The sequence below is a fragment of the Lepidochelys kempii genome, chromosome 1, assembly GCF_965140265.1.
Source record: "Lepidochelys kempii isolate rLepKem1 chromosome 1, rLepKem1.hap2, whole genome shotgun sequence".
Taxonomy (NCBI): domain Eukaryota; kingdom Metazoa; phylum Chordata; order Testudines; family Cheloniidae; genus Lepidochelys; species Lepidochelys kempii.
In genome coordinates this window covers 276,231,580-276,255,196 of record NC_133256.1, presented here as the reverse complement: position 1 = coordinate 276,255,196, position 23,617 = coordinate 276,231,580, and the positions used below count along the sequence as shown (strand labels likewise).

At 41.9% G+C, this 23,617-nt stretch overlaps 1 protein-coding gene across 5 annotated transcripts in view; it reads left to right on the top strand.

Annotated features, from left to right (window-relative positions):
* Positions 1-23,617, top strand: part of TMTC2 (transmembrane O-mannosyltransferase targeting cadherins 2) — a 379,331-nt gene that overhangs the window by 211,354 nt on the left and 144,360 nt on the right. For all 5 annotated transcript variants that reach the window (XR_012156727.1, XM_073327618.1, XM_073327617.1 and 2 more), the window contains exon 3: positions 4,671-5,499. Coding sequence is in view for 4 of the 5 variants with exons in the window: in XM_073327618.1 (XP_073183719.1) it covers positions 4,671-5,499 (829 nt within the window). In the remaining variant the exon portion in view is untranslated. The remainder of the gene's footprint in view (positions 1-4,670; positions 5,500-23,617) is intronic.

Here is a 23,617-nt window from a genome sequence, read left to right as displayed (position 1 = left end):
TTGGAGTTCACACAGCCGAGCTCTGTGGTAGAGAAGGAATGGAGGGACGGTCGGGAGAGCACACGCTACAGGAGGTGCCAACGGCTGCACGAGACAACTCCTATGCGCGCCCTTCCCCCGACCGAGTATTGCTGAGAGAGTATTGCTCCAATCTCTGGTGCAGGGACGCACCGACACCTAGAGTGGAGCACCCACAGGGACACACATCTCAAAGAACCATCGTTACTGCACAAGGTGAGTAACTTCTTCTTCACATGGCACTGTTGTAGCTGGTGTTGCAAGATATTTACGTGCCAGATGTGCTAAAGATTCATATGTCCCTTCACGTTTCAACCACCATTCCAGAGGACGTGCTTCCATGCTGATGATGGGTTCTGCCTGATAACAATCCAAAGCAGCGTGGACTGATGCATGTTCATTTACATCATCTGAGCCAGATGCCACCAGCAAAAGGTTGATATTCTTTTTTGGTGGTTTGAGTTCTGTAGTTTCCGCATTGAAGTGTTGCTTTTTAAGACTTCTAAAAACATGCTTCACCCGTTGTCCTTCTCAGATTTTGGACAGCACTTCAGATTCTTAAACCTTGGGTTGAGTGCTGTAGCTGGTTTTTTTTTAGAAATCTCATATCGGTACCTTCTCTGTGTTTTGTCAAATCTGCTATGAAAGTGTTCTTAAAATGAACATGTTATAGCAGTCTCGGATGATGACCCAGCACATTAAATATATGCAGAATGCAGGTAAATCAGAGCAGGAGACATACAATTCTTCCCCAAGGAGTTCAGTCACATATTCAATTAACACATTATTTTTTTAATGTGTATCATCAGCATGGAATCATGTCTTCTGGAATAGTGGCTAAAGCATAGAAGGGGCATACAAATGTTTAGCGTATCTGGCATGGAAATACCTTTCAACGCCGGCTACAAAAATGCCATGCAAATGCCTGTTCTCACTTTCAGGTGACATTGTAAGTAAGAAGCAGACAGCAGTATCTCCTGCAAATGTAAACAAACTAGTTTGTCTGAGTGAGTGCCTGAAAAAGAAGTAGGACTGAGTGGACTTGCAGGCGCTAAAGTTTTACACTGTTTTGGTTTTGAATGCAGTTATGTAAAAAAAAAATCTGCATTTATAAGTTACACTTTCATGATAAAGAGATTGCACTTCAGTACTTGTATGAGGTGAATTGAAAAAATACTGTTTCTTTTGTTTATCATTTTTACAGTGCAAATATTTGTAATAAAAATAGTATTAAGTGAGTACTGTGCACTTTGTATTCTGTGTTGTAATTAAAGTCAATATTGAAAATGAAGAAAAACATCAAAAATATTTAATACATTTCAATTGGTATTCTATTGTTATAAATGCGATTAATTGCAATTAATTTTTTTGAGTAAATTGCGTGAGTTAACTGCGATTAATTGACAGCCCTAGTTTAGATGTAAAGGTTACTTACAAAATAGAGTTTAGAGGAAGGGAGAGTTTTTGCACTCTTGCCGTTTTGTGATGTATGAATAAGACCTGAAAGTTTTTTTTGGAGATGGTGGGGGTGATTCTGCTTCTCTTGTCTTAAATATAAAGAATTTCAAACCTACTTTTCACTGGTTTGTTGGGGGGGTGGGGTCTCAGAAATTTGAACTTAACTGAAGGGGGTCAGTTGTGAGACTTAAGGGAGATTTCCCCTCAGTTGTTTTAGTTAAATAGGTATTAAGAAAACAAACAATACAACAAAGCAGTCCCAAAAATCTGAGAGAGCTCATTTCCCCCCTCAGTCAAGTTTCACTAGCTTAGTACTTGGGATGTCTTAATCTTGCTAGTTCTTTAGTCTTCAGTATAGACATGACCGGAATTTCTAATTCAAAAATAAGCAGCACACCCTCCTCTCCCAGCCTCCTCTTTTTTTTAAAAAAAATGCAACGCCTTGCAGTCTTCCTTTATACTTCATAAGAGAGCAAAAAGGGCACAAACCCAATTTACTTTCCCCTTTTGTAGGTCACTTTAAGAATTGAGAATTGGCTGTGCACACAGTCCATAGAAAAAGAGTTCCAACATATCTGAGCCTAAGGAGGAAAAGTATGCGGTTTTACAGAGGGAAATGATAGTGGATGAACGGACAAATCAGAAGCTGAACACCCAATTACAAGTGAGGGGAATAAATGAAAGCACCACCCTATAAATGCAATAAAGCTGGGATTTGGAAAGCTTTGTTAATAAAATATAGACTCAATTTTCAGTTCTAGTGATAACCAGTCCAGCCACCTAAATAAAAGCATGACATGAGTGCGAAGAGGATAACATTCTGCTACTCATTTGATGTGTTATCTAGATGGCAGATAAAAAGTAGGCTATTACAGTAGGCTAGCCTGGGAATAAATAAATCATAAAGTGTAGACCTATATTTTGATCTCTGCTGAACTTCCTGATTTCTAGAGAGATTAAATAGATAAAATCTAATATATCCAGGATGGACAGGGAAATATATGGACTCAAAAGAGACTTTGGAATTCTTCAGAGTTGAAGCAGTATTTTTAAGTGGGAGTAACTGATCTCAAATACAGGAACTAGTATGGTATAAAATAATCCGTTTATTCCCTGCTAAAGCCTCCATTTCCTCCCTGGGTGAATTTATCTACATTACATGAAATATTCTTGGATAGGCATTCTTGGATAGGCAACCTAAATAAATCTTTAAAAAGAAATAAAAATCTGCATGTGATTAACAGATACATGATGATGATGATGATCAAAACTATGTCATATAAGAAGGGGTCCAGTAGCCTGTAGATATACAGAAACTGTAAACAATAGGCCCCAAACTAAGCCCTGCAAATACCTATGGTTCATGAGATCAAGGGAACGTTTCCCCAGAAAGAACAAGAGCGAACTATTTGAAAGATGTAGGACCATGTGAAATCCTGAATACCAAACAGCCAGGGCACAACAAGGGTATGAATACATAGCATTAAATATGGAGAGTACGTTCTAACAAAATTAAAATGACACTATTATAGTCATGGAAAATGACATCAAAATCCCTACAGAACATCTGGAATTATTTAGCTGACAAGAAGTTCCTTAACAAAGACTCCGAATTAAAGCAGTGTGAACAATAGATTTTTTTGGTTCAGTGACCAACCCAAAAATGTAATAAATAAACAAACAGTTTGTTTTGGACTGATTTAAAATGAAAAATCTTCTGAATTTTTTGTCACCTAAAAAAGTAAAATCACATTTTGGGTTGAATGCAGTGTTATGTTTTTCCTGAAATGAAATGCTTTGTTTCATTTTTTGAGGTTTTTACTTTCTAAAATGACATAAAGTAAAATTCAGAATAAATTTTGAATCAGAATTGAAATGTTTCATTTCACAGATGTCAAAATGAAACATTTTGACTTTTACTTTGGGGAGTTTTTGAATGAAACAATTTGGCAAATTTGACACAAATTTGTAAAATATTTGTCAATCCAAATCTGCAATTTTGAAGTACAGTTTAGTTTGAAATTTTTTGCCTAGCTAGCTCTGTTTATAAATAGATCACTGTTCTATTTTTAATTTTTAAAATTCATTTATTTTAGCTGTGTTGGATACCCTAAGAGCTCCATCTTGTTTTCTGAGGCAATAGTACTCTTACCCCATACACTTCATGGGGCTCACATTTCTAAGCAGTGAAGTGGACAGTTCCAAATGACCTTTCAGTAAATCAGTTTCCACTGAATCATCAGCCCTAAACACAAACTGATATGTGTCTGTTATGTTGGTTCTGTGCCACAGTAACTCCATTGAAGAAGACAGAATTGCACCAGCATAAAATCAACATAAAGTAGAGCGTCACCTAAAGATATGGCAAAATCTGGCTGATAACATACTTGGGTGGGTTCAGCAATGGGGAAGAGATGAATCATTCAAACCCATTCACCTTTTACAACACTGATTTGAATGCTGTGCGCCTCATGTAGTGGCTGTTAGGCGTGAGTTGGTGACTTCAGTTCAGTTCCTAAAACACAGGTGTCCACGTTTCAAACAGCGTCATCGCAAAGTGACTCCGTTTGTAGCAGTCTCAGTTGAGACACCAAATATGAAATCTGAGACTCTCGTAACCTAGCAAACTCCCTTCACTTTTTCCAGATGAAGTACACTGGGGAAACTTGCACTGGATAAACTTCCAATTTCCAGTGCTGTTGGGACAGCACCTTTCACGAGCTGTAAATTCAATTATTTATCAATAATGAGGACAGCACAGTAAATATGTAGCCACAAACAGTAGCAAAGAATGAGTAAAAATAAATAAACTTGAATCCCACAGAATATTTCTCCAGGGTAGGATAATCAAAGTATAACCCAACGACTCTGGGGGGTCATTGGTAATAGGGATTGAACTCACCACCTCTGGATCTAGAAGTATGAGCCTCTACTGACTGAATTAAAAACATCCAGCTCTTGATAGTTTACAGGCTGTAGCAGATTCTCAGATCTCTGTGGTTCATACGCTAAAAAGGCACAGAGAGCCCCATGGTGCATGTGTGGGAAAGTAAATCACACTAAAAATAATCCCAACTCTATGATATGTCATGTTCTCTTTGTACTTTACAAAGTAGTTTCAACACTCATCATTATGAATTAAAGTCTGTGATGTTAATTTTTATTGATGAATCTTTCTTTATTTTTGGTTTCAGAGGAAGAATTTGTCCCTTTTCTTCAGCATTGGTTTATTGACTTTCTGGGGGACTGCACTGCTGGGTGTCCGCTTGTACTGGATGGGCAACAAGCCACCAAGTTTTTCCAACTCTGATAACCCAGCAGCTGACTCAGACAGTTTTCTTACACGCACTCTGACCTTTTTTTACTTACCGACCAAGAACCTCTGGCTGTTGCTGTGCCCGGACACCCTCAGCTTTGATTGGTCTATGGATGCTGTGCCTCTTCTTAAAACAGCCAGTGACTGGAGGAATCTACACACTGTGGCCTTCTATGCTGGACTCCTCCTCCTTGCCTATTCTAGCTTGAAGAGTTCCAGCAATAAGAGAGAATGCAATGGGAAAACTGTAATGAATGGCAAGCAGAATACTAATGGGCATAGCTGCCACTCAGACATGGAGTACAAGAGTTTGGAGCTGAAGTCCAGCTTTGCCTCAAAAGAAGAGAATGGCATAAAAAAACATGTAATCCAGAGACCTCAGCTTCCTTCAACTGAGAACATTGTACTTCTGTCTCTGTCTTTGTTAATAGTGCCCTTTGTTCCTGCCACAAACCTATTTTTCTATGTAGGCTTTGTAATAGCAGAGCGTGTACTCTATATTCCTAGTATGGGCTTCTGCCTGCTGATTACAGTGGGTGCCAGGTCCCTTTATGTCAAAGCCCAAAAGCGCTTTCTGAAGAACTTGATCTTTTATGCCACTGCTGCATTAATTCTTTTCTATGGACTCAAGACTGTTGTCAGGAATGGGGACTGGCAGAATGAGGAGATGCTGTATAGGTCAGGGATAAAAGTAAACCCAGCTAAAGGTAATACACTTACCATGGTGAATGTTTTGTTCCTGCCTGTCTGTGACTGTCTTTTCTTTCTAGGTTTATCAGCTGTGTTTAGAGAAGATACATTTCAGAAATGTATATTAGGTGCAGTAATGCACACATTGGTGCAGGAAAAAGAACGCAAAGCAGGAATCATTTTGATTAGGTATCACAGATTTGATATTAACATGCAGAAAATTGGGGGAAAAACAAGGTAAGAAGATACTTTATTTTATAATCTGTGTTCTGTTTTTTGGAATTAAAGATGAAACATTGTTATTACAGACTCTGCCCAGTAATTTCCATTACCTGGTATCTGTTCTCCCTGATAGACCTCCTTTAGTGACTTTGCTATTGGATATGAACAGGAAATATGAGAAATAATCAAAGAGAACTTGAGGGAAGTTCTGTTTTTAAATTTCAAATGATGTAGGTAACACTGATATCACATAACAAAGCTGGGTTTGGGTTATTCAAATCGGCAGGTGACTGTAGCCCATATTTCCAAGCACTATGCAGGGTTTTAGCCAAACAGGCGTACCTTAATGTGTTAATGCATTAAAGGCATTATGTGAGAGACAAGGTGGGTGAGGTAACACCTTTTATTAGGCCAACTTCCGTTGGTGAGAGAGACAAGCTTTCACGCTTACAGACAGTTCTTCTTCAGCTCTGCGTAAGCTCAAAACCTTGTGTCTCTGACCTAAAGAAGTTTGTCCAATATATTACCTCACCCATCTTGTCTCTCTAATATCTTGGTGGACCAACACGACTACAACGATACTGCGTTAAAACATGTGTCAGATATTTGAGGTGTCACGGGGCGCAGACTCACCAGTGGCACCTCCGCTTGTTGTCCTTGGGAATTAGCGTTCCAGCCTCCGGAGCGCCCTCTTCAGGCCGGTGTCTCGCCTTACTGCTGGTTCCTGTGTCCCTTCCAGGACCCCAGTGCCCCTTTCACTGGGTGCTGCCTCCTAGCAGTACCCCACAGTTCTGGGTCTCCCCCTCCCAGGAGAACCCCCCACCCACTATCCCTACCTCTCCTCAGTCGTAGGCTCCTGCCAGTCACCAGCTAGCTCCCGCGCCCTGGGGCAGACTGCAGTATGAACCACTCATCACAGGCAAGGTTGGGTTTGGATCTGCTGCCTCTGCCTACCCGTGGCTGCCCATGCAATCCCCGTACCTAATAGATTTTACCAGGCCTGCAGCCTGGGGCTTTCCCAGGCCGGAGCTCCCAGGCTCCCTTGGCCTTTCCCCAGCCCTGCTCCAAACTAGGTCCTCTATTCAGGTTTCTGCAGCCAGGTCCCTCCCTCTCAGAGCTAGAGAGAGAGAGTCTTCTGGGTCTCTGGCCCACAGCCTTCCCCAGTCAGCCCTGCTGCCTTCCTTCTACAACAGCCCTCTCCCAGGGCTATCTGAAACCCCTCTGGGCCCGAGCGGGTGTCCACTCTGCTACATGAAGCAATAGAAAAGTACCTCACATTAAGCCTGCTTTATTTACAGGCCAATGGACTTAGAGGGGGTCTATTGATTGATTTTTATGTGTGTTATGAAAAAAACTAAACAGCATTTTAACTTTTTTCACTTAGTAGTGTCCTAGAGTACTCTGCTCAACAGCTCATCACATGATGCTGAATCAGTAGTTGATGCTGACCAACCTGTGCTTTGGGTAAGAGCAGGGGTGGGCAAACTTTTTGGCCTGAGGGCTACATCAGGTTTCCAAAATTGTATGGAAGGCCAGTTAGGGGAGGCTATGCCTCCCCAAACAGCCAGGCATGGCCCGGCCCCCAACCCCTATCCAACCCCCCCTGCTTCTTGCCCCTGATGGCCCCCCCGGGACTCCTGCCCCATCCAACCACCCATTCTCCCTGTCCCCTGACCACCCCTGGAACCCCTGCCCCTGACTGCCCCCCCCCGCCGCCCCATCTAACCCCCCTCTCCTTCCTGACTGCCTCCCTGGGACCCCTGTCCCCATTCAACCCCCCCTGTTCCCCATCTGCCCCGACCCCTATCCACACCCCCGCCCCTTGATCACCCCCTCAAACTCCGTTGCCCTCTGTCCAATCCCCCCCGCCCCTTACCGCGCTGCCTAGAGCACCGGTGGCTGGCGGCGTGACAGCCGAGTCACCCAGCTGGAGCCAGCCACACCATCGCGCAGCACAGAGCACTGGTTCAGGCTGGGCTCTGCAGCTGCGCTGCCCCACCCCAGGAGCTCGCAGCCCTACCGCCCAGAGCATTGCTCCAGCAGAGCAGTGAGCTGAGGTGTGGGGGAGGGGGGACAGCAGGGAAGGGGCCGGGCAGGAGGGTCCTGCATGCCGGATGTGGCCCGTGGGCCGTAGTTTGCCCACCTCTGGGTAAGATAAGAGTGCAATGCTACAGTCTAGCTACTATGATAATAAATGGTAAATGCAGATGTCAGTGTAAGCTGAAAGTCAAGGCGGGAGAATAAAAGCAGTATGACTTACAGATAATATGCTTTACAAAACAGTATTTAAGTTACTTGTCATTTGTAGGCCTAATTTTCTAATGTTTTCTTCATATTTCTGTAGCCTGGGAGTAAAATATATAAAGTTATACAGTAAGTGACTTTGTGTTAACAGTGTCAATGACAAGCACATCCCATTTTCTAACTTTATTTTGCAAAACTGATTCATAGATGCAACAGACATTGAAGAAAAATAAAGTAGGTGAATGGCCAGATAGTAAATAATCCTCATTGCAGTGCACATACATTCCAGTGTTCTGATTGTCAATATAAGACACACAGCAAAGATTAGTCTTCCTTGAAAAGAAAAGACTACGCCCTCATTTGACAAGGTGATTTCCGATGCTCTTATATCTCACTGTTAGTTCTGTCCCTAATGGAGGTTCCCTGAAGGTCAGTGATTGTGTAGTAGCTATCCCTTAGTCTTGGACTAGGTTCTCTGATGGGGTTTTCCTTGCCACACTTAAGTGCTGCTCCAGTGAGAAGCCTGGTTGGTAGAGGTGGTGCTAGAAATGGTACATTAGAACTAGTTCCCGAAGACAAACTATGCTAATTTTATTATTCACCTTTATACTGGGGGATAGATATTTAGAGTATAGAATCATAGAATATCAGGGTTGGAAGGGACCTCAGGAGGTCATCTAGTCCAACCCCCTGCTCAAAGCAGGACCAATCCCCAATTAAATCATCCCAGCCAGGGCTTTGTCAAGCCTGACCTTAAAAACTTGTAAGGAAGGAGATTCTACCACCTCCCTAGGTGTAAACATATAGAGTATGTCTATACTACAGCTGGTGGCTTGCCTCCTGGCCTGGATACGCAGACTCATGCTAGATCTGCTCAACCTAGAGCACAAAAATAGCAGTGTGGATGTTTCAGCATGGACAGCGGCTCAAAGTAACTGCCTGAGTCCAAGCCCTCCCAAACCCTTTGATCCGAGCTCAGGTGGCTAGCCTGAGCTTCCACAAGACCCACGCTGCTTTTCTTAGGCGCTATCTTGAGCATGAGTCTGTCTGTTCAGGCCAGGACTTATCATCTGAGATTTAAGTCAGTATGACTACCTGGTTTCTAACCTTACAAGCAGACTGCATTTTCACATATTTTAGAAGATGTTAGGAGACAGTTCACCAATTTAGTAATATAAACATGGTGGAACTGATTGGAAATCTCCCGAAAATAGCCATGTACTGAATATTTACTAGTCCATATGTGTCATAAATCACATCATTTGCTGAAAACTCCCAGAAACTATGCCATATTGCCCAAGCTCTGTTCATTGTACTGGAAAATTCCTAGACTATCCCAGTCTTGGAGTATTCTAATTTATTTGATATTTCTTATGCTATTCAGGCAATCAAGACTGGGCTGGACTGCCAACCCAAAGAATTCAACAACCCAAATAGATCAACAATCCAAACTTCTTCCCATTATTTAATGACTAACATAAAATATAATTTATTATTGCCTGTCCCATGATATTTTTTTAAAAAAACATTAGGACAAAATATTATATTCAAATTGAAAGAGACAAACAAATGTGGTGGTAGTGATAGGGAAGTCCCTTCTTTCTCTCCTGGCTGCTGGAAAGAAGATACCACTTAATCTCCTTTCCCATAGTCAGACCATCACTGTCCCTCTTCTCCCTCAACTCCAGTAGCTTTGGTTTGCAAAGAAATATTTTTCTAGGACGTTCTACCATCTTTCCCCCTCTCCCTCTGTATAGATCACCTTAACTGGGAATTGGTCCTGCTTCAAGCAGGGGGTTGGACTAGATGACCTTCTGGGGTCCCTTCCAACCCTGATATTCTATGATTCCATGAACACTGTCTTGTATCTCAGGCTAATAAGGGAACAGGAATCACTAAAAAGACTATTCCTGAGAGGACTGACAAAATAGGCAGAGGCCTGCAAAGAGAGCTTTTGCTGCAGACTGATGTTACTAAAGCCATTCCTTCTTCTGCCATCATGGGGTTTTGAGACAAAGTCTTTCAGTCTGCCCCTTTTGCCCCACCATTGAAGAGAAAAGAGAATGTGAGTGACATTCTGTATGACCTCTTCCCACCCTCTCTGGCACTCCTTTTCTCCATGGGTTCTTGTTGCAAGCAAAGCAAGTAGAATTCTATCTCGGGGTAGAGTGGGTGTGAAAGCTCCCACTCTTCCAGGCTGCAGCAAACTTACCATGATTTACCGTTGTTCCATACTGTTCTTGTCAATCACGGACAGTATGAAAAAGGCAGTTAAAGGCCTGGCCCACTCTTCTACTTCCCTCCTCCGCCCCAGCCCCCCGAAAAAAAAATGCCCCAGAAGAATCAGGTGATTGGAATCTTTTAAGGCTGCCACAAAGCCATCACACACACAGGCTGTTCTGTTTGACCCAGTGTACAGCAGGTATCTGCCAGTCATTAGCTGATGGAATTGAAGTGTGGTTTTGGGATTCCATATCTGCATCAGTTAGCATGTTGTTCGTTTGCCATTTTGATAGAAGCAGTGGCTTTTTCATAACTAGTTTTTAAATAACTCCAAGATGAGCTGAGTCTTGCCTCATTTTTGTTTGTCAGGACTTGGGAGGAAAATGGTCAAGATTGATTTTTGTAGTTTATGGATTCTGAAATGGCTGCATAAATGTCGACTAGAGGGAGGGATGGGGAGAACTGTCTCTCTGTGACTACCTTCAACTTAATGAGCAATTTAACTATTAAGCAGTGGTTCCCCCTCACTTGAATGAAGCTTTTTTTTTTCCTTTCTAAGTTTTAAAAATTCTGACCGTATTTACCAGTTCTGCTGAAAGTTGACAGTCACGGTCTGTGTACCAATTACTCTGAATTTAATAGAAAATTATAATTATACACAAAATAATTGTGCTCATAGTGTCTTAGTGTTATCCCTGGTTTTACTATATAGTCCCAATAGCTGGCTTCATGCAGCAGATTTTTTTCTCTGTGGAATGCTATCATTTTGAACTTTAGGGAATAGCTCAACTAATTTGGATGTTCAGATATATGACTTCTGATGAAGTAGATAACCTCAAAATAGTAAATAAATAATTTAAAACTGTAATTGAAAGAGGGTTGGGTATTTACTGTAATGCGGATTGGTTCTTTATTTGGCTGTGTTCACTGATTTTGCTGCCGTTTTTAACTTTAGACCAGTAATTTATTGTTGATGCAACTCCTTAACTTGTTAGAGCTGGTTGACCAAACTGATTATATGGAATGCACTTAAGCTAGTGCTTAAAGTTAAGCACGAGAATAAATCCCATTGATGTCAATGGAACAATGTGCTCAAATCCCACTGGATTCAATGGGACTTCAGTGTGTGCTTCAGTTCTTTCCTGAATCAGGGCTTCAGAACATCCTTGATTTAGAACTAGTGTTACTCTTTACATGCACTGCCACTGCCTGGCATATCAGTTCTTATGTTATTCTGTGGAATCAGTAAGTCAGGAGCACAGCCAGCAGCAGGGCCACTATGTGTTAGCTGTAACTGGTGTGTGAAAAGTTATTGGGCACTGAAAGTCTAAGCCTAACTATGCTTTGTCCCCCTCTTTCCAGTCTTGATCTTAAGAGGTTGCCTTGTGATTCCAACAGGTAGTAAGAAAACTTTCTAGAATAGAAAACTGAAAGAGTTAAAGAAGTTTCCTTCTCTGGACAGCATAGTCTTTTTCCAGCAGGATGAATCACTTGTCATTGTATTCATGCCTGTAGGAAGATTTTAAAACTAGTCCAGTTATTTTTGGATTTTGCATTTGCCATCGTTTGCTAAAATAGTATTCAGCTTTGGTCATTTCTGACCTATTTCTAACTTTCTTCACAACTGTGGTGGGTTTATTTTAGAAGATTGCCTGCTATGGCTTTGAGCTGGTAAGGAGCAGATGTATAAAATATATATGAATGTCAAGATCTGAGTGAAAAGCAGATCAGTGGCATAGCTAAGTACAGTGGTTGTTGTATGATCATTTAATGGTTTGTGTTTTGTTTTTTCTTTTTACATTTGCAGGAAAACATGGTACTTGCATGATTGTATATATATTTTAAAAGTCTATTTGTGGTTTAATTAACTTACTACTAACATCTGTTTTACCTGAAGGAATTTATAGAATCTTACTTTAGGATTCAGTTTATTTTGCATCATTTGTTTACTTTTTGCCTCCCTCTGTTTGAACAATGAAAGCCTATGAACCTTGCTCCATTTTTTTAAATAGCAAGTTTCATTTTATGATTATCCAGGTGTTGCACAATCTGTAACGTTAAATTCCTCTCTAGTTTCCCATTACAAATGCAGTGGGAGAATTTCTTTGTTTAAAAATTGTTTTAGTAGGTATTATGAACAAAAATAAAACCACCTCACAGACAAATGTCTGTTTATATTTTGGGACCTATAAATACTTAACGTGATTCCAGCAAAATTAAAGTTTGAGCTCCAATGTGAATTGACAGAGTATCTATTCTTTCTGCAAACCTGGTACCTGTAATAAGTGTTCTGTATGCCGTGGCTCCAATGGTGGTGAACACAAGTTGTTTCCATCTGATCTGACAGCCTGTTCTGATTGGCCTTATCTGTGTAGGAAAATGACCAGTGGCTGACAATTTTTGTCATCAGTGGGTTCCTTCCCTCTTCCCTACCCATTCAGTGGACACTGAGAATGTAATAACTGATAGGGTAAATAGGACACAACAGTTTCCAGCACCTTTGTAGTAAACAATGTGGTCTCAGTCATGGGTACTGCAAAGCAGCCAGGCTTACTGCGAGGGGAAAGGATGGAACAAACCGAGATTGTGCACGACAGTTAAACCTCTTCCCTGCTAGTCAATTGAGGAAAAGGAGGAGGCCCACTGATGACAATAGTTTTCAGCAATGTGTCTTTCTCCTGGTATAGACAGAGCCACTGTTAACAATTGAAACTTTGCCAACAATGGGCTAGGAATCTCTTGAAACAGCTCTATGGCTTTGTTTTCAATAGCTAAGGGTCCTGCACATTCCACTGTTGCTCTATGAAGAACAAGCCTTGTTGCATACCACACATTCTGTTTGCATTCCCAGTGAATTGCAGCATAATGTAGTATGTTTGAGTTGGCAACCAAACGGCACTTTTGTATCATGGGCATTTGGAATATACTTTGCCCATTTTGTACATATTAATATTGCACCATTTGACATTCTTCATATGTGTCACTCACTATTAAAAATGTTAACTTCTCTGTCAACCACAGCATCAGCAGTTTTGTCATGTTCCTCTGATATTTCCTTTATACTCACCAATAATGACAGCACTTTAAAGATATGTCTACACTTATGGCAACGTGTAGAGTACAGACAAAGCACGTCAACCTAGCATGGGTATAAATAGCAGTGAGGCGCTGCTTAGGCAAGTAGTGTGCAGACAAACCGAACCTTCGGGTATGTACCTTTCCTCACCACAGGGAGCTGCTGGAGCCTTTCCCTGCTGCAGGGAAAGGCTCTGGCTGTGGTGAGGCAGAGTGGAAAGGCTAAGGTAGCTCCCTGCTGCCACAGTCTTTCCCCACTGGAGGTAAAAGCTCCAGCAGTGGGGAAAGCCCCTGGCTGAGGGGAAGCTGGGGGAGTGGCTCCTCTCTGCCAAAGCCTTTCCCCGCAGCCTCCACACTGCGAGAGCCTTTTGCTGCCATGTGTAGCTACACACAGCAGCGTGGACACAGTCTGCCTTTCACAGTGGTGTGTAGCTACACATACCCTGCATGCCTCTACAAGCGTAGACAAGGCCTAAGACTAGGACAGGTTATTTGAATACTACTAATGTGGGCAGGAGTGGCAGGTTTGTGTAATTTTTGGTGGTGCCCAGAACGGGTCCAAGTCTCACCCCCTCATAAACATGCCTAAGGCTCTGGGATGGAGTTTGGGTGCAGGGGGCGTTTGGGGTGCAGGGTCTGTGAGGAAGTTTGAGTGTGGGAGGGGTGCAGGCTCTGGGACAGAGTTTGGGGGCTGGGGCAGAGGATTGGGGTGCAGGAGGGGATGCAGGGTGCTGGCTCTGGGAGGGAGTTTGGGTGCTGGATGCGGGCTCAGGGCTGGGATGGGCTTTTGGGGTGTAGGCTCTGGGAGGAAATTTGGGTGTGGGAGGGCTGCGGGCTCTGGGAGGGGGTTTCGAGTGCTGGGTGCAGCCTCTGGGAGGGGGTTTGGGTGCGGGTGCAGGCTCTGGGCTGGGACAGAGGGTTGGGGTGCGGGAAGAGGTGTGGGGCATGGGGTTGGGGTTGAGGAGCCTGGGGAGCAGCAGGCAGGCTGCCCTGGAGTTGAGGCCAGGGGCCAGAGAGGAGGACTCCCCCCAGTCCTCTCCCCACTGGCAGCAGCAAGCTCCGGGGGAGAGGGCCCCCCCACAGCACGACACTCACCCAAGCCCCCCCAGGCTGCTGCTCAGGAGGTCCAGCTAGGATAAGCCCCTGCTCCCTCCTCCCCCCCCCCCCGCCCTTGCAGTCGCCTGCCGGGGAAGGGGAGTTGTCATGCACCCCCCTTCCCACCTCTGGTGCAGCAGCTGCCTCAGCCTGCCCCCCCCCCCATCCCCCCAGCACTGCTTCCTTGTAGCTAGTCGCAGTGGGGAGCTGCAGGGGGCAGCTGACTGCTGCCCAGGGCAGGCAGGGATGCTCCGGGGGAGGCATGCACGGTGGCAGGAGGGGCTGGGGGATGCTCTGGGGGAGGCGTGCGGGGGCGGCAGGCGGGGCTGGGGGAGAGACCTGGCCCTGAACGTTGGTGGAGCCAGGCCCCCCAGGGCCCTGAATTTGCTGGAGCCCAGGTACACGGGCCCATACAACTCACCACCCCTGAATGTGAATACTGAGGAATGCTTCCCATTAAAATTAAGGCTTAATACAGAGTGTCATTTTGGTTCATTGACTACCACACAGGTATGGAATAAGAGATAACACCACTTAGTAATTTTACATACCTTAATGTTTAGCATATTTTCCCTTTTAAGACAGAGGGGTTGTCTGAGCCTAGTCCTGCGAGCCAGGAACTCCTGATTGCTAATCTTCATTTTGTCACTGCCTCCCTTTATGGCCTTGGGTGAGTCAGTTAACTTCTCAGTTTCCAATTCTCCTCCTCTAAAATTACAAAAATATTTACCTATATTATTGTTGTTATATGCAATATCTCATGGTGGAGTTGAGACTTAATTCAGTATTATATAAAAACAGTACTTAATGGTTAAGTATTGTTAATAATGTACAGTGGTCAGTCTTACACTATGCCTTAGATAAACAGAAAAGTCTACCTCATCATTAATAGAGATATTTATTCTTTGTATTATGGTAGTGCCTGGAGACCCCAATCAGGATTGAAGCCCTGTTGAGCTAAATGCTCTATAAACATGGCCCCTTGCACCAGAGTGCTTACAATAGAAACAAACAAATGGAGTGACATACAAAAGGTAAAAAGAAAAGGAGTACTTGTGGCACCTTAGAGACTAACCAATTTATTTGAGCATGAGCTTTCGTGAGTTATACGGGAGGTTAGACTAGACTATCATAATAGTCTCTTCTGGCCTTAGAATGTATGAATTAATAACAGCCATGCATGGCTACATGAATCTTCACTCTTCTAATAATATGAATTGTATAGGAAATTACTGAGGTAAATGTATCTATTTATCTAAGGCAAATTTGGCAAGTTTGAAAGAGCAGATTCTATAAAGAATACTTAAATTAGAGTTCTTGAAATCAATTGAAAAGTCTTTGCCTATCCATCAACCACAGAGGGCAGAACTGCTTTAAAAAGAGAGAGCTCAGCCCAGTAAGTCTGAACCATCAAATTATGTGAAGGTTAAATAAAATTGCTACCTTCAGAAAATAGTTCAGGGCTCTATAAGCGGACATGGCCACTGCCATGAATAGTTGACGGGTATGGAGGGGATGTGACCACTAGCAAGTTATTTGTGGGAGAGCTGTAGGCACCGAATGTAGCTGAGCATCCTACACATAGCCCAGCCTCAGTAAAACAGTCTGGATATGTTAATTATGTTGGAAAGCGAAAGGGAATTGGCTTGCTCTTCACTTCAAAACGCTAAATTTATTCCCCAATGTTAGTGTTCTCTTCTGAGTTCTCATACTATCGTTACTTTTGAAACCTAAGTCACTGTTGGATCTCTGTTTCTCTTTCAAAAGGACACTAGAAAGCCCAATATTCATCCTTTATGAATTTATAAGGCTGGGAAAGAGCATATATATTTTTCCTCTGGGTAAGGACCAATTTCACTTCCAATCAGTGAATCGTAAAGAGGAAGAAAAAATGTTTCATTAATCACCACATATCGTTAAATGCTTAGATTTCTTTGCATGTCCTCATAAAGAAAAAAGATTGCTTTGTGAGCCGCTGCCACTTATCTGTGGAATATGAGAGTCATTCAGAGGTAGCTGTAGCCTTTTTGGTGGTGCTACTTCCCCTTGAATTCCAACCCTAAACACCTCTTGAATGCAATCACCCCAATACGGAGGCAGGTTGATGGTTTTCGGAAGGGGTAGAAAGATGTTTCTTTGTAAACCCCCAATTTAACAGATCCAAAATGGGTGCTTAAAGTTAGGTACTTAGATCCATATTTAAGTATCCTATATAGCTGCCCCCCCCCAGGTGATGAATTATTAGTAGTGGAAGGAAAAATAAGACCATTCTGATTTGTTCTTCATCTGAATATATTTAAACAAGTATGTTAAAGTTAGTCATTTCAAGAGTGTCCTTTATGGTACCTTTTTCTATTACCTATGAGAAAGCTTTTCTTTACTTACTGATACTCAGTATGCAATGAATGTCTGCATTTTTCCATTCTGGACTTCAAGTGGGACTCATTCTCATGTACACAAAGGCCCCTTTCTACTGCTCTGATGGTGCAAATGGTTTGTAAAATGGATATAACAGTAATTTACACCCACTGCCAGAGGGTGTAAAGGGAGATTAGCACAAATGATAGTCAGGCCCCATGTCTTTAAGGGTATGTCTACACTTACAGAATTTTTGCACTGTAAGTTTCATCGGTGATAGGGAACCAGTGAAAGTAAAGCGCTGGTTCGTATTCCTCAGGCGTCAGAGAGTGTTTACACTACCAGCACTTCCATCGCCAATGAGAGCAGTGCTGTACGGCAGCTGTCACACAGTGCAGCTCTCTCGATAGGTCTTGTAGGAAGGGTGGGGTGAGTGGAAGGCATTCGGGGTTCCTGCTCAGTGACCCGTGCTGCCCTGCCCTGCCCTGCCCTGCCCTGGTTTCTTCTGTGGCATTTTTTTTAAACCCTCCTGCTGTTTGGCTGCTTTCCCCACCATGTCTACAAACAAAGGGAAAGGGAGCTTCAAACTTCCTGGGGCTTACAAGGGGAGGGGCGGATGTCAGTGCGTCAGACCAGCAGAGATGCTGGCCAGAGCGGTCGCTTTTGGAACTGTGGGATATCCTCCGGAGGCCAAAGGGTGTTTACACTGCTAGAATGTGTCTTCACTTTCACAGCAGCATAGAAAGAACAGCGGTAATAGCTGTATGCCTCTCGGGAAGGTGGTTTTCTTTCTGCTGTAAAAATTCTGAGTTTCACTGCAAAAAGTCATTAACAAATGTAGATGCTCCTGCAGTTTTAGCGCAAAAAAGGGACTTTTTGCACTTTAAATGGTAAGTGTAGAAATACCCTAGGTCAGATCATTTATGACATTTTCCTTTGGCAGAGTTCTTCTTTCCTTTTTAGTTGAAACACTGGACATCTGTTGACCGAAACCAACCAAGTTATCTCACAGGATACATCTTTTTCTAATGTGAAATGATGAACAAACCTCTATATATCAGCTATTTTCTAGTAGTACCTACTGCATAGTTAAAAGGTTTGCCTTTTAAAATAAATATTGGCTTGGGAGCGATTGTCTATATATAACATGGGAATACCACTAAAACAAATCAGATCTTCTTAAGACAATCAGATGTTTAAATTGTCCTCACTGTACCCCAGAGGACAGGGACAAGGCCATTGTCCTCACAGTACTCAGAATACACAGTGTTCAGTACTGAGAGTCTGTGTCTTTCACGATGGGGATTTAATTGAAAAAAGGACCATGCAGAAGAACTGAACAGATTTTTGTGTACGCCAGTTGTTCAGGAGGTTTTTCCTTTGTTGATACCCAATGGAAACCCTCTTAACAATGTGAGGCTACACATATGAATATATACACTATTGTGTGATTAAGGCTACAGTGAGGAGGCCTTAACACACAGTAGTGTATATATTCATATGATTAGTTCCGTTAAAACCAGTGGGACTATTTAAGTGAGTGAGTACTCTCTAGGATGAGTAAAGGCTCCACAGTCTGAGCTGAAATGAGCAAAGTGGTGAGGCCTAAAAGTAATTCCATTTTGTAAGACCTTCACGGCCTACACTCAGTTTGATTGGGCTGATAGAACTGCCTTGCAGAAACACCAGAAAGTCAACTTTTTTTTCCAGCCTAACGTGATACAACAAGAGAAGTGGGAGTATTAGGCACTCAGGGTGAACACAGTGAGAAATGTCTGTGAATGAATGGAAAAACGATACATCTGAATTACAAACCTTGGAGACAAGGCTAAATCAGTCTTTCAGAATTCTTCACTTGCTTCAGCAACCATGCTGACACAGCAGTGGATGGCTCTCTGCTGCATATATTCCTCCATTCCTCTGGTTCATCATTCCCAAAGTTGTCTTCTAGATCAGCAATGAAGGGCTGAACAAACAATATAAATGGCCGAATTAGTGGGGAAAAAATAAGTTATGGATGCTGGGAGGATGATGAGTCACCTGTATTAAAGTGGATTTGAGCATTAGTGGATGTTTGCTTGTATGAAAAATCAGTGTATAACATGAAAAAGTTATGAGTGTACAGCAACTATTCATTTATCACATTAAGTAGTAAGAAACAGAATGTTTTTGTTGGCAAGTAACCGACATGTGCTGGTGAGTAATTGATGTTATGGATACTTTTACAATACATTTTGACAAATATTATTTGCATTTGGAATTCTGTGGAAAACAGAAATACCTAGGACAAACAAAAATGTTCTGTGTTACATTTGTGAAGTAGATTTTGTGAAAAATATTAAACCCCCAAAGTAATCACCTTTAGCACTTATGTATCCATTTTCATATTCAAAGTGCTTTACAAACATTATCTAATTAATCTTCAGAACACCTTTATGAGGTATCATTGGTAAGGGTGATGTAAAATTATTTTAAATGTGGGACAGTAATTACTCTCTTTTCCACATTGACTCAGTTCAAGACTTTATACATTTCTGTTGAGAACCTTTTTTGACCTTTCTGTTCATACAAGTGGTTTTCTCTCTGGAACTAAATAATTAACTAATAAACTGTGAGTGCTTAAAATCAGGGCTTGAAAAATCCATTCTCCTTTATCAAGTAGTAAGGTATCCTTGAAAGGAAAGGGCCATCAGCTTCTGAAGAAGCTAACCTTTCATTTAAAAGAAGAAAAAAAAAATCTTACCTGTATGGCTATGAATATAACCTTCGAAATGTGAACAGTGTAACTAGTGCAGTGTTCTCTCCTTTCTGCAAAGAGAACTCCTCCTTGGGTCCCAGCACCTATGTGACACCACTTTGAACTCCATGGACCTTGAGGATAGTCACCTTCCCTTGTGGTTTTTCCTACAGGGTGGGAGTCTCCATCTTAAGACACACTGACCTAGGCTATGTCTACACAGCACAGCACCTGTGACAGCATGTAGGCTATCTGTAGCTACATGCTGCAGTGAAAAGATAGTTGTGTTGACCCTATGGTGTTTAGCCACACACTGCAGTGAAAGGCTTTGGCAGGGGTCAGGGGAGGCAGCTCTTCCTGTGATGGGGAAAGGCTCTGGCGGCTCCCTGGTGCAGGAATCTTTTCCTGCAGTGGGGAAAAGCTCTGGCAGCAGAGAACCATTGGAGCCTTTCCCCGCTGCCTTCCCCCAGGACACGACACACTTAAAAAGAGCAGTATAGACAAGGAAGCACTGCTTGGGAGAGTAGAGAGCCATGCAGAGTACATACCTGAGTGTATACCCATAGGGTTCAGGCATATCTTTACTCTGCCCACCTAAGCAGTGCTACACTGTTACATTGCTATTTATACCCATGCTGTGGAGGCATGTAGTGTACACCCCACCACCCCGAAAGGAGTGTGCAGTGTAGATATGCCTCGAGTGTAGTTGTTTGTGCTCAGAACTTTAACAAGCTACAACAGAGGGAAAACTCCCCAGAAACTTGTGAGCTTTTACTACTGCTTTTCATAATGCACACTACCCCAACCCCATCTGAGCGAGGGGGATGCTCATCCAACAGCTGTTAGGGCTGCATAGGTATCTAGGCAGATAACAGCAGAGGTGCAGGCACTGCTGTGATTCATCTCGCTGAAATAAAGGACTAAGCTATAACTAGATTAGCTTTTTTGGACCTCATGTTACAGTACTATCTGTGCCTGTCACTGATATTGCTTTAACCTTCTCTCATCTATTTCAAAAAGATTGCTCATCTCCACCCCATCATAGGTCATAATTATAATTTATATATATTTGGGTATATAATCAGTACATATTTCACTGTATGTATTTCAGTAATATCTAGAGGCCTCATTCTGCTGGGCAGTGTACAAACACATAGCAAGAACCAACCCCTAACCAAAACAGCTAATCAAAATAGCAAAAAACAAAGGATGTGAAGAGAAACAAGAGGTACAGACAGTTCAAGTGACTTACTCAAGGTCACATAACAGATTAGTAGCAAAACTGGGAATACCAGTCTAGTGCCTTATCTGTAAACCGATTTTAACTGAAAAAATCCTAGGTTTTATAAAAAGTAGTAATAGTTTTTTCTGATTTTTTCACCCTACTTTTGTATCATTCAAATATATAAAAAATAACTTGTTTTATTAGGAAAATACAATACATTGCATGAGAGATATATTACGAGAATACATTAGTTGTGTGTATATGCAAAGCTGCCTGTTGAAGTAAGGCTATGTATTAGTCTAGAGGATACACACAGTAAACAAAACAGGCATTCACACAAGCTCTGAAATGTACTGATGGATATCATGCCCACCACATACACATTTCACGCTGTTAGCCGATAACAGTTGAAAGATTTGACACACTAAAATGGGAAGAAAACAAAAATCTATATCAGAATATGTGTCAGAACACAAGGAAGTATTAGAAGTCTAAAAAAAAAAACAGGCGAAAAGAATGATGATGAATGTATGTGCTGCAAAGGTGTGGCTCAATTATTAAATGTAAATATTTATAGGCAAATAGTTCTAAGTCTACAACAGTAAACTGTTTATTCAAATGAAAAGTTTTATTTGGGAATTAGATGTATTGTTAAACTCAAAGGTGGCACTGTGTTTTGAGTTCTGCTTTAGTTCTGCAGCAAACCACGTTAAATTTCATTCATCAAAGCATTAATCTATTGAATATTTTCCACCCCGTCCTTCCATCCACCAAAATAAACCCTGATATTTACCCACAAACATTAATAGTTTTTTTCACTGATTTTCATTTGTTTTTATTGTAGTAATAAACTGATAAATTCCCAGGAAAAATAAAATAAAAACTGAAAATGAAGGGCCCTACTTATGTTAAACTGCACTCACATTACAAGAGTGTATGTTCACTCTATTGTGGAATAATTGAAATGTACAGCTGAGAAAAAAGTGAAGCTTTCTGCACTGGCTACAGACTGGTATACCTTTATTGATGCCTACTGTACTGTCAGCTTTATTCTACTAACTTAAATTTCATTATAGCCTTCAAAATAAGTTTCTGCTGGTATTCTAATGGACTATATAAGGTGAAGTATATTTTTCCAACCTCTCAATAGACAATTTCAGAGAGGTAGTAAAGTGGACATTTTGGTTCATTTTAAATGTCATGAAATATTCAGTCAAGAAAAATATTGAGGATGAATGGAAAAATATAATATAACCAAAACTTCTTGTAACTTTTCATATTTGCTGCTGCCTGCTTCAGGGAGGGGGAAATCGTACCATTGTACCTTACTTGTCACGTTTTTCATTGTGGTGATACTGCCACAGGCTGTAAAGTGCTAGTGTAACACTGACAGGCCTCGATTGTTGGTGGGCAGGATCAAATCGGGGACCTGTGGAGCTTAGTGCATGAGCTAAAAGCCAATCTGCTGTTAGTTAAGGCTGCAGAGCAGACTCAGTCTCTCTCTCTAAATGGTCTTGGTGCCACTAGATGGGACAGAACACCACACCCAGGCGGTGTGTAGGTTACATACTTCCTCTAGACGAGAAAGTGTGTCCTGAGCTTCAGAGACTTCCCAGTTGAAATCCTGGACGAGCCCCCACTTTTAATGCCGACAGACCCCATTTGTCAGCGGGCAGCATTGAACCAGGGACCACCTGAGCTTAGTGCATGAGCCTCTACAGTATGAGCTAAAAGCCAACTGGCTCTCAGCGAAGGCTATAGAGCAGACTCATTTTAGTGGTCTAGGTGCCACTAGATGGGACAGAACACCACACCCACATGGTGTGTGGGTTATACTAGCATGTACATTTATAATTTATATCTTATTTATTACTACTGTACAACTATAATTTGCAGTGTGAAAAGGTGTTAAGAATACATGGTAAAAAAGTGACATACACTGGAATTTTAGACTGACATGCTCTAGTAATTCAGTGCACATAAGTCAATAGCAAAGGAGAATTTTTTTTTTTTAGTTTTTTTGTATTTTATGCTGTAAAATTTTCTAAATGAATTTAGTACTCATCTAAGATGCAGGGTTGACATCCCTATAAACTGTACTTTTAGAACAGACATACCATGGGCAGGGCCAGTGTGAGCTTCCCCCTGCTATCTTGCCAATATGTCCCAACACTAACCTGGATTGGTCAGCCAGCAGTCATGCACTATGTTGATCACTGATGTCTCTGTGTTGAAACAAACAACTGTTTGTTTCTAACAGTTATGATAGAAAGCTTTTTAAACTGTTGACTCCATTCTACTAAGAACTGGATGGAGACCACTCATTTCAGAAAAGCTACTGACTAAACCAGTGAATGGTGCCAACTCTTGGTCACTACCAGCTGGGGTGAGATTTGAACCCAAGAGAATCTCCCATTTCCCAATTCATCCCAAAGCATCTAATTAACAAACCAGTATGCAAACCATACCAAGCAATAATGCTATCACCTCTGGAGCTAGACAGGTTGACTGTTTAATAGTTCTTAGCAGCAATACTTTAGGACAGGAAGAAGAGCACATACAGTTGAAACTACAGGGTGAATTTTGTTCAGTTTCCATGCACCAGGATTAAAAGGTGCCATGCTTTCTTACAAAACCTGCCATGAGGTTTCTAAAATTCTCAAGTGCCTAGGGCATGAGAAAAAATACAGTATATCTAAAAGATAATACCTGCAGCTACAATGTTCTTCTATACCATTTTTCTGCATCAGTTCAGATTTGACTTGAAAGAGTGCCACCTACTGAATCAACATTAGCATAGATTCTTTTGGTTTAGTTGCATCCTTTAAGATGTGAAATGATAGATTTTGTATCATGTTGCAAATATACCCTTTTTGCTTTTATTCTCTTACATAACAGGTTCAGAATACAGTAAAACTACGAACTTTGGAACTCCTAAAATGTAAAAGTCCACTCT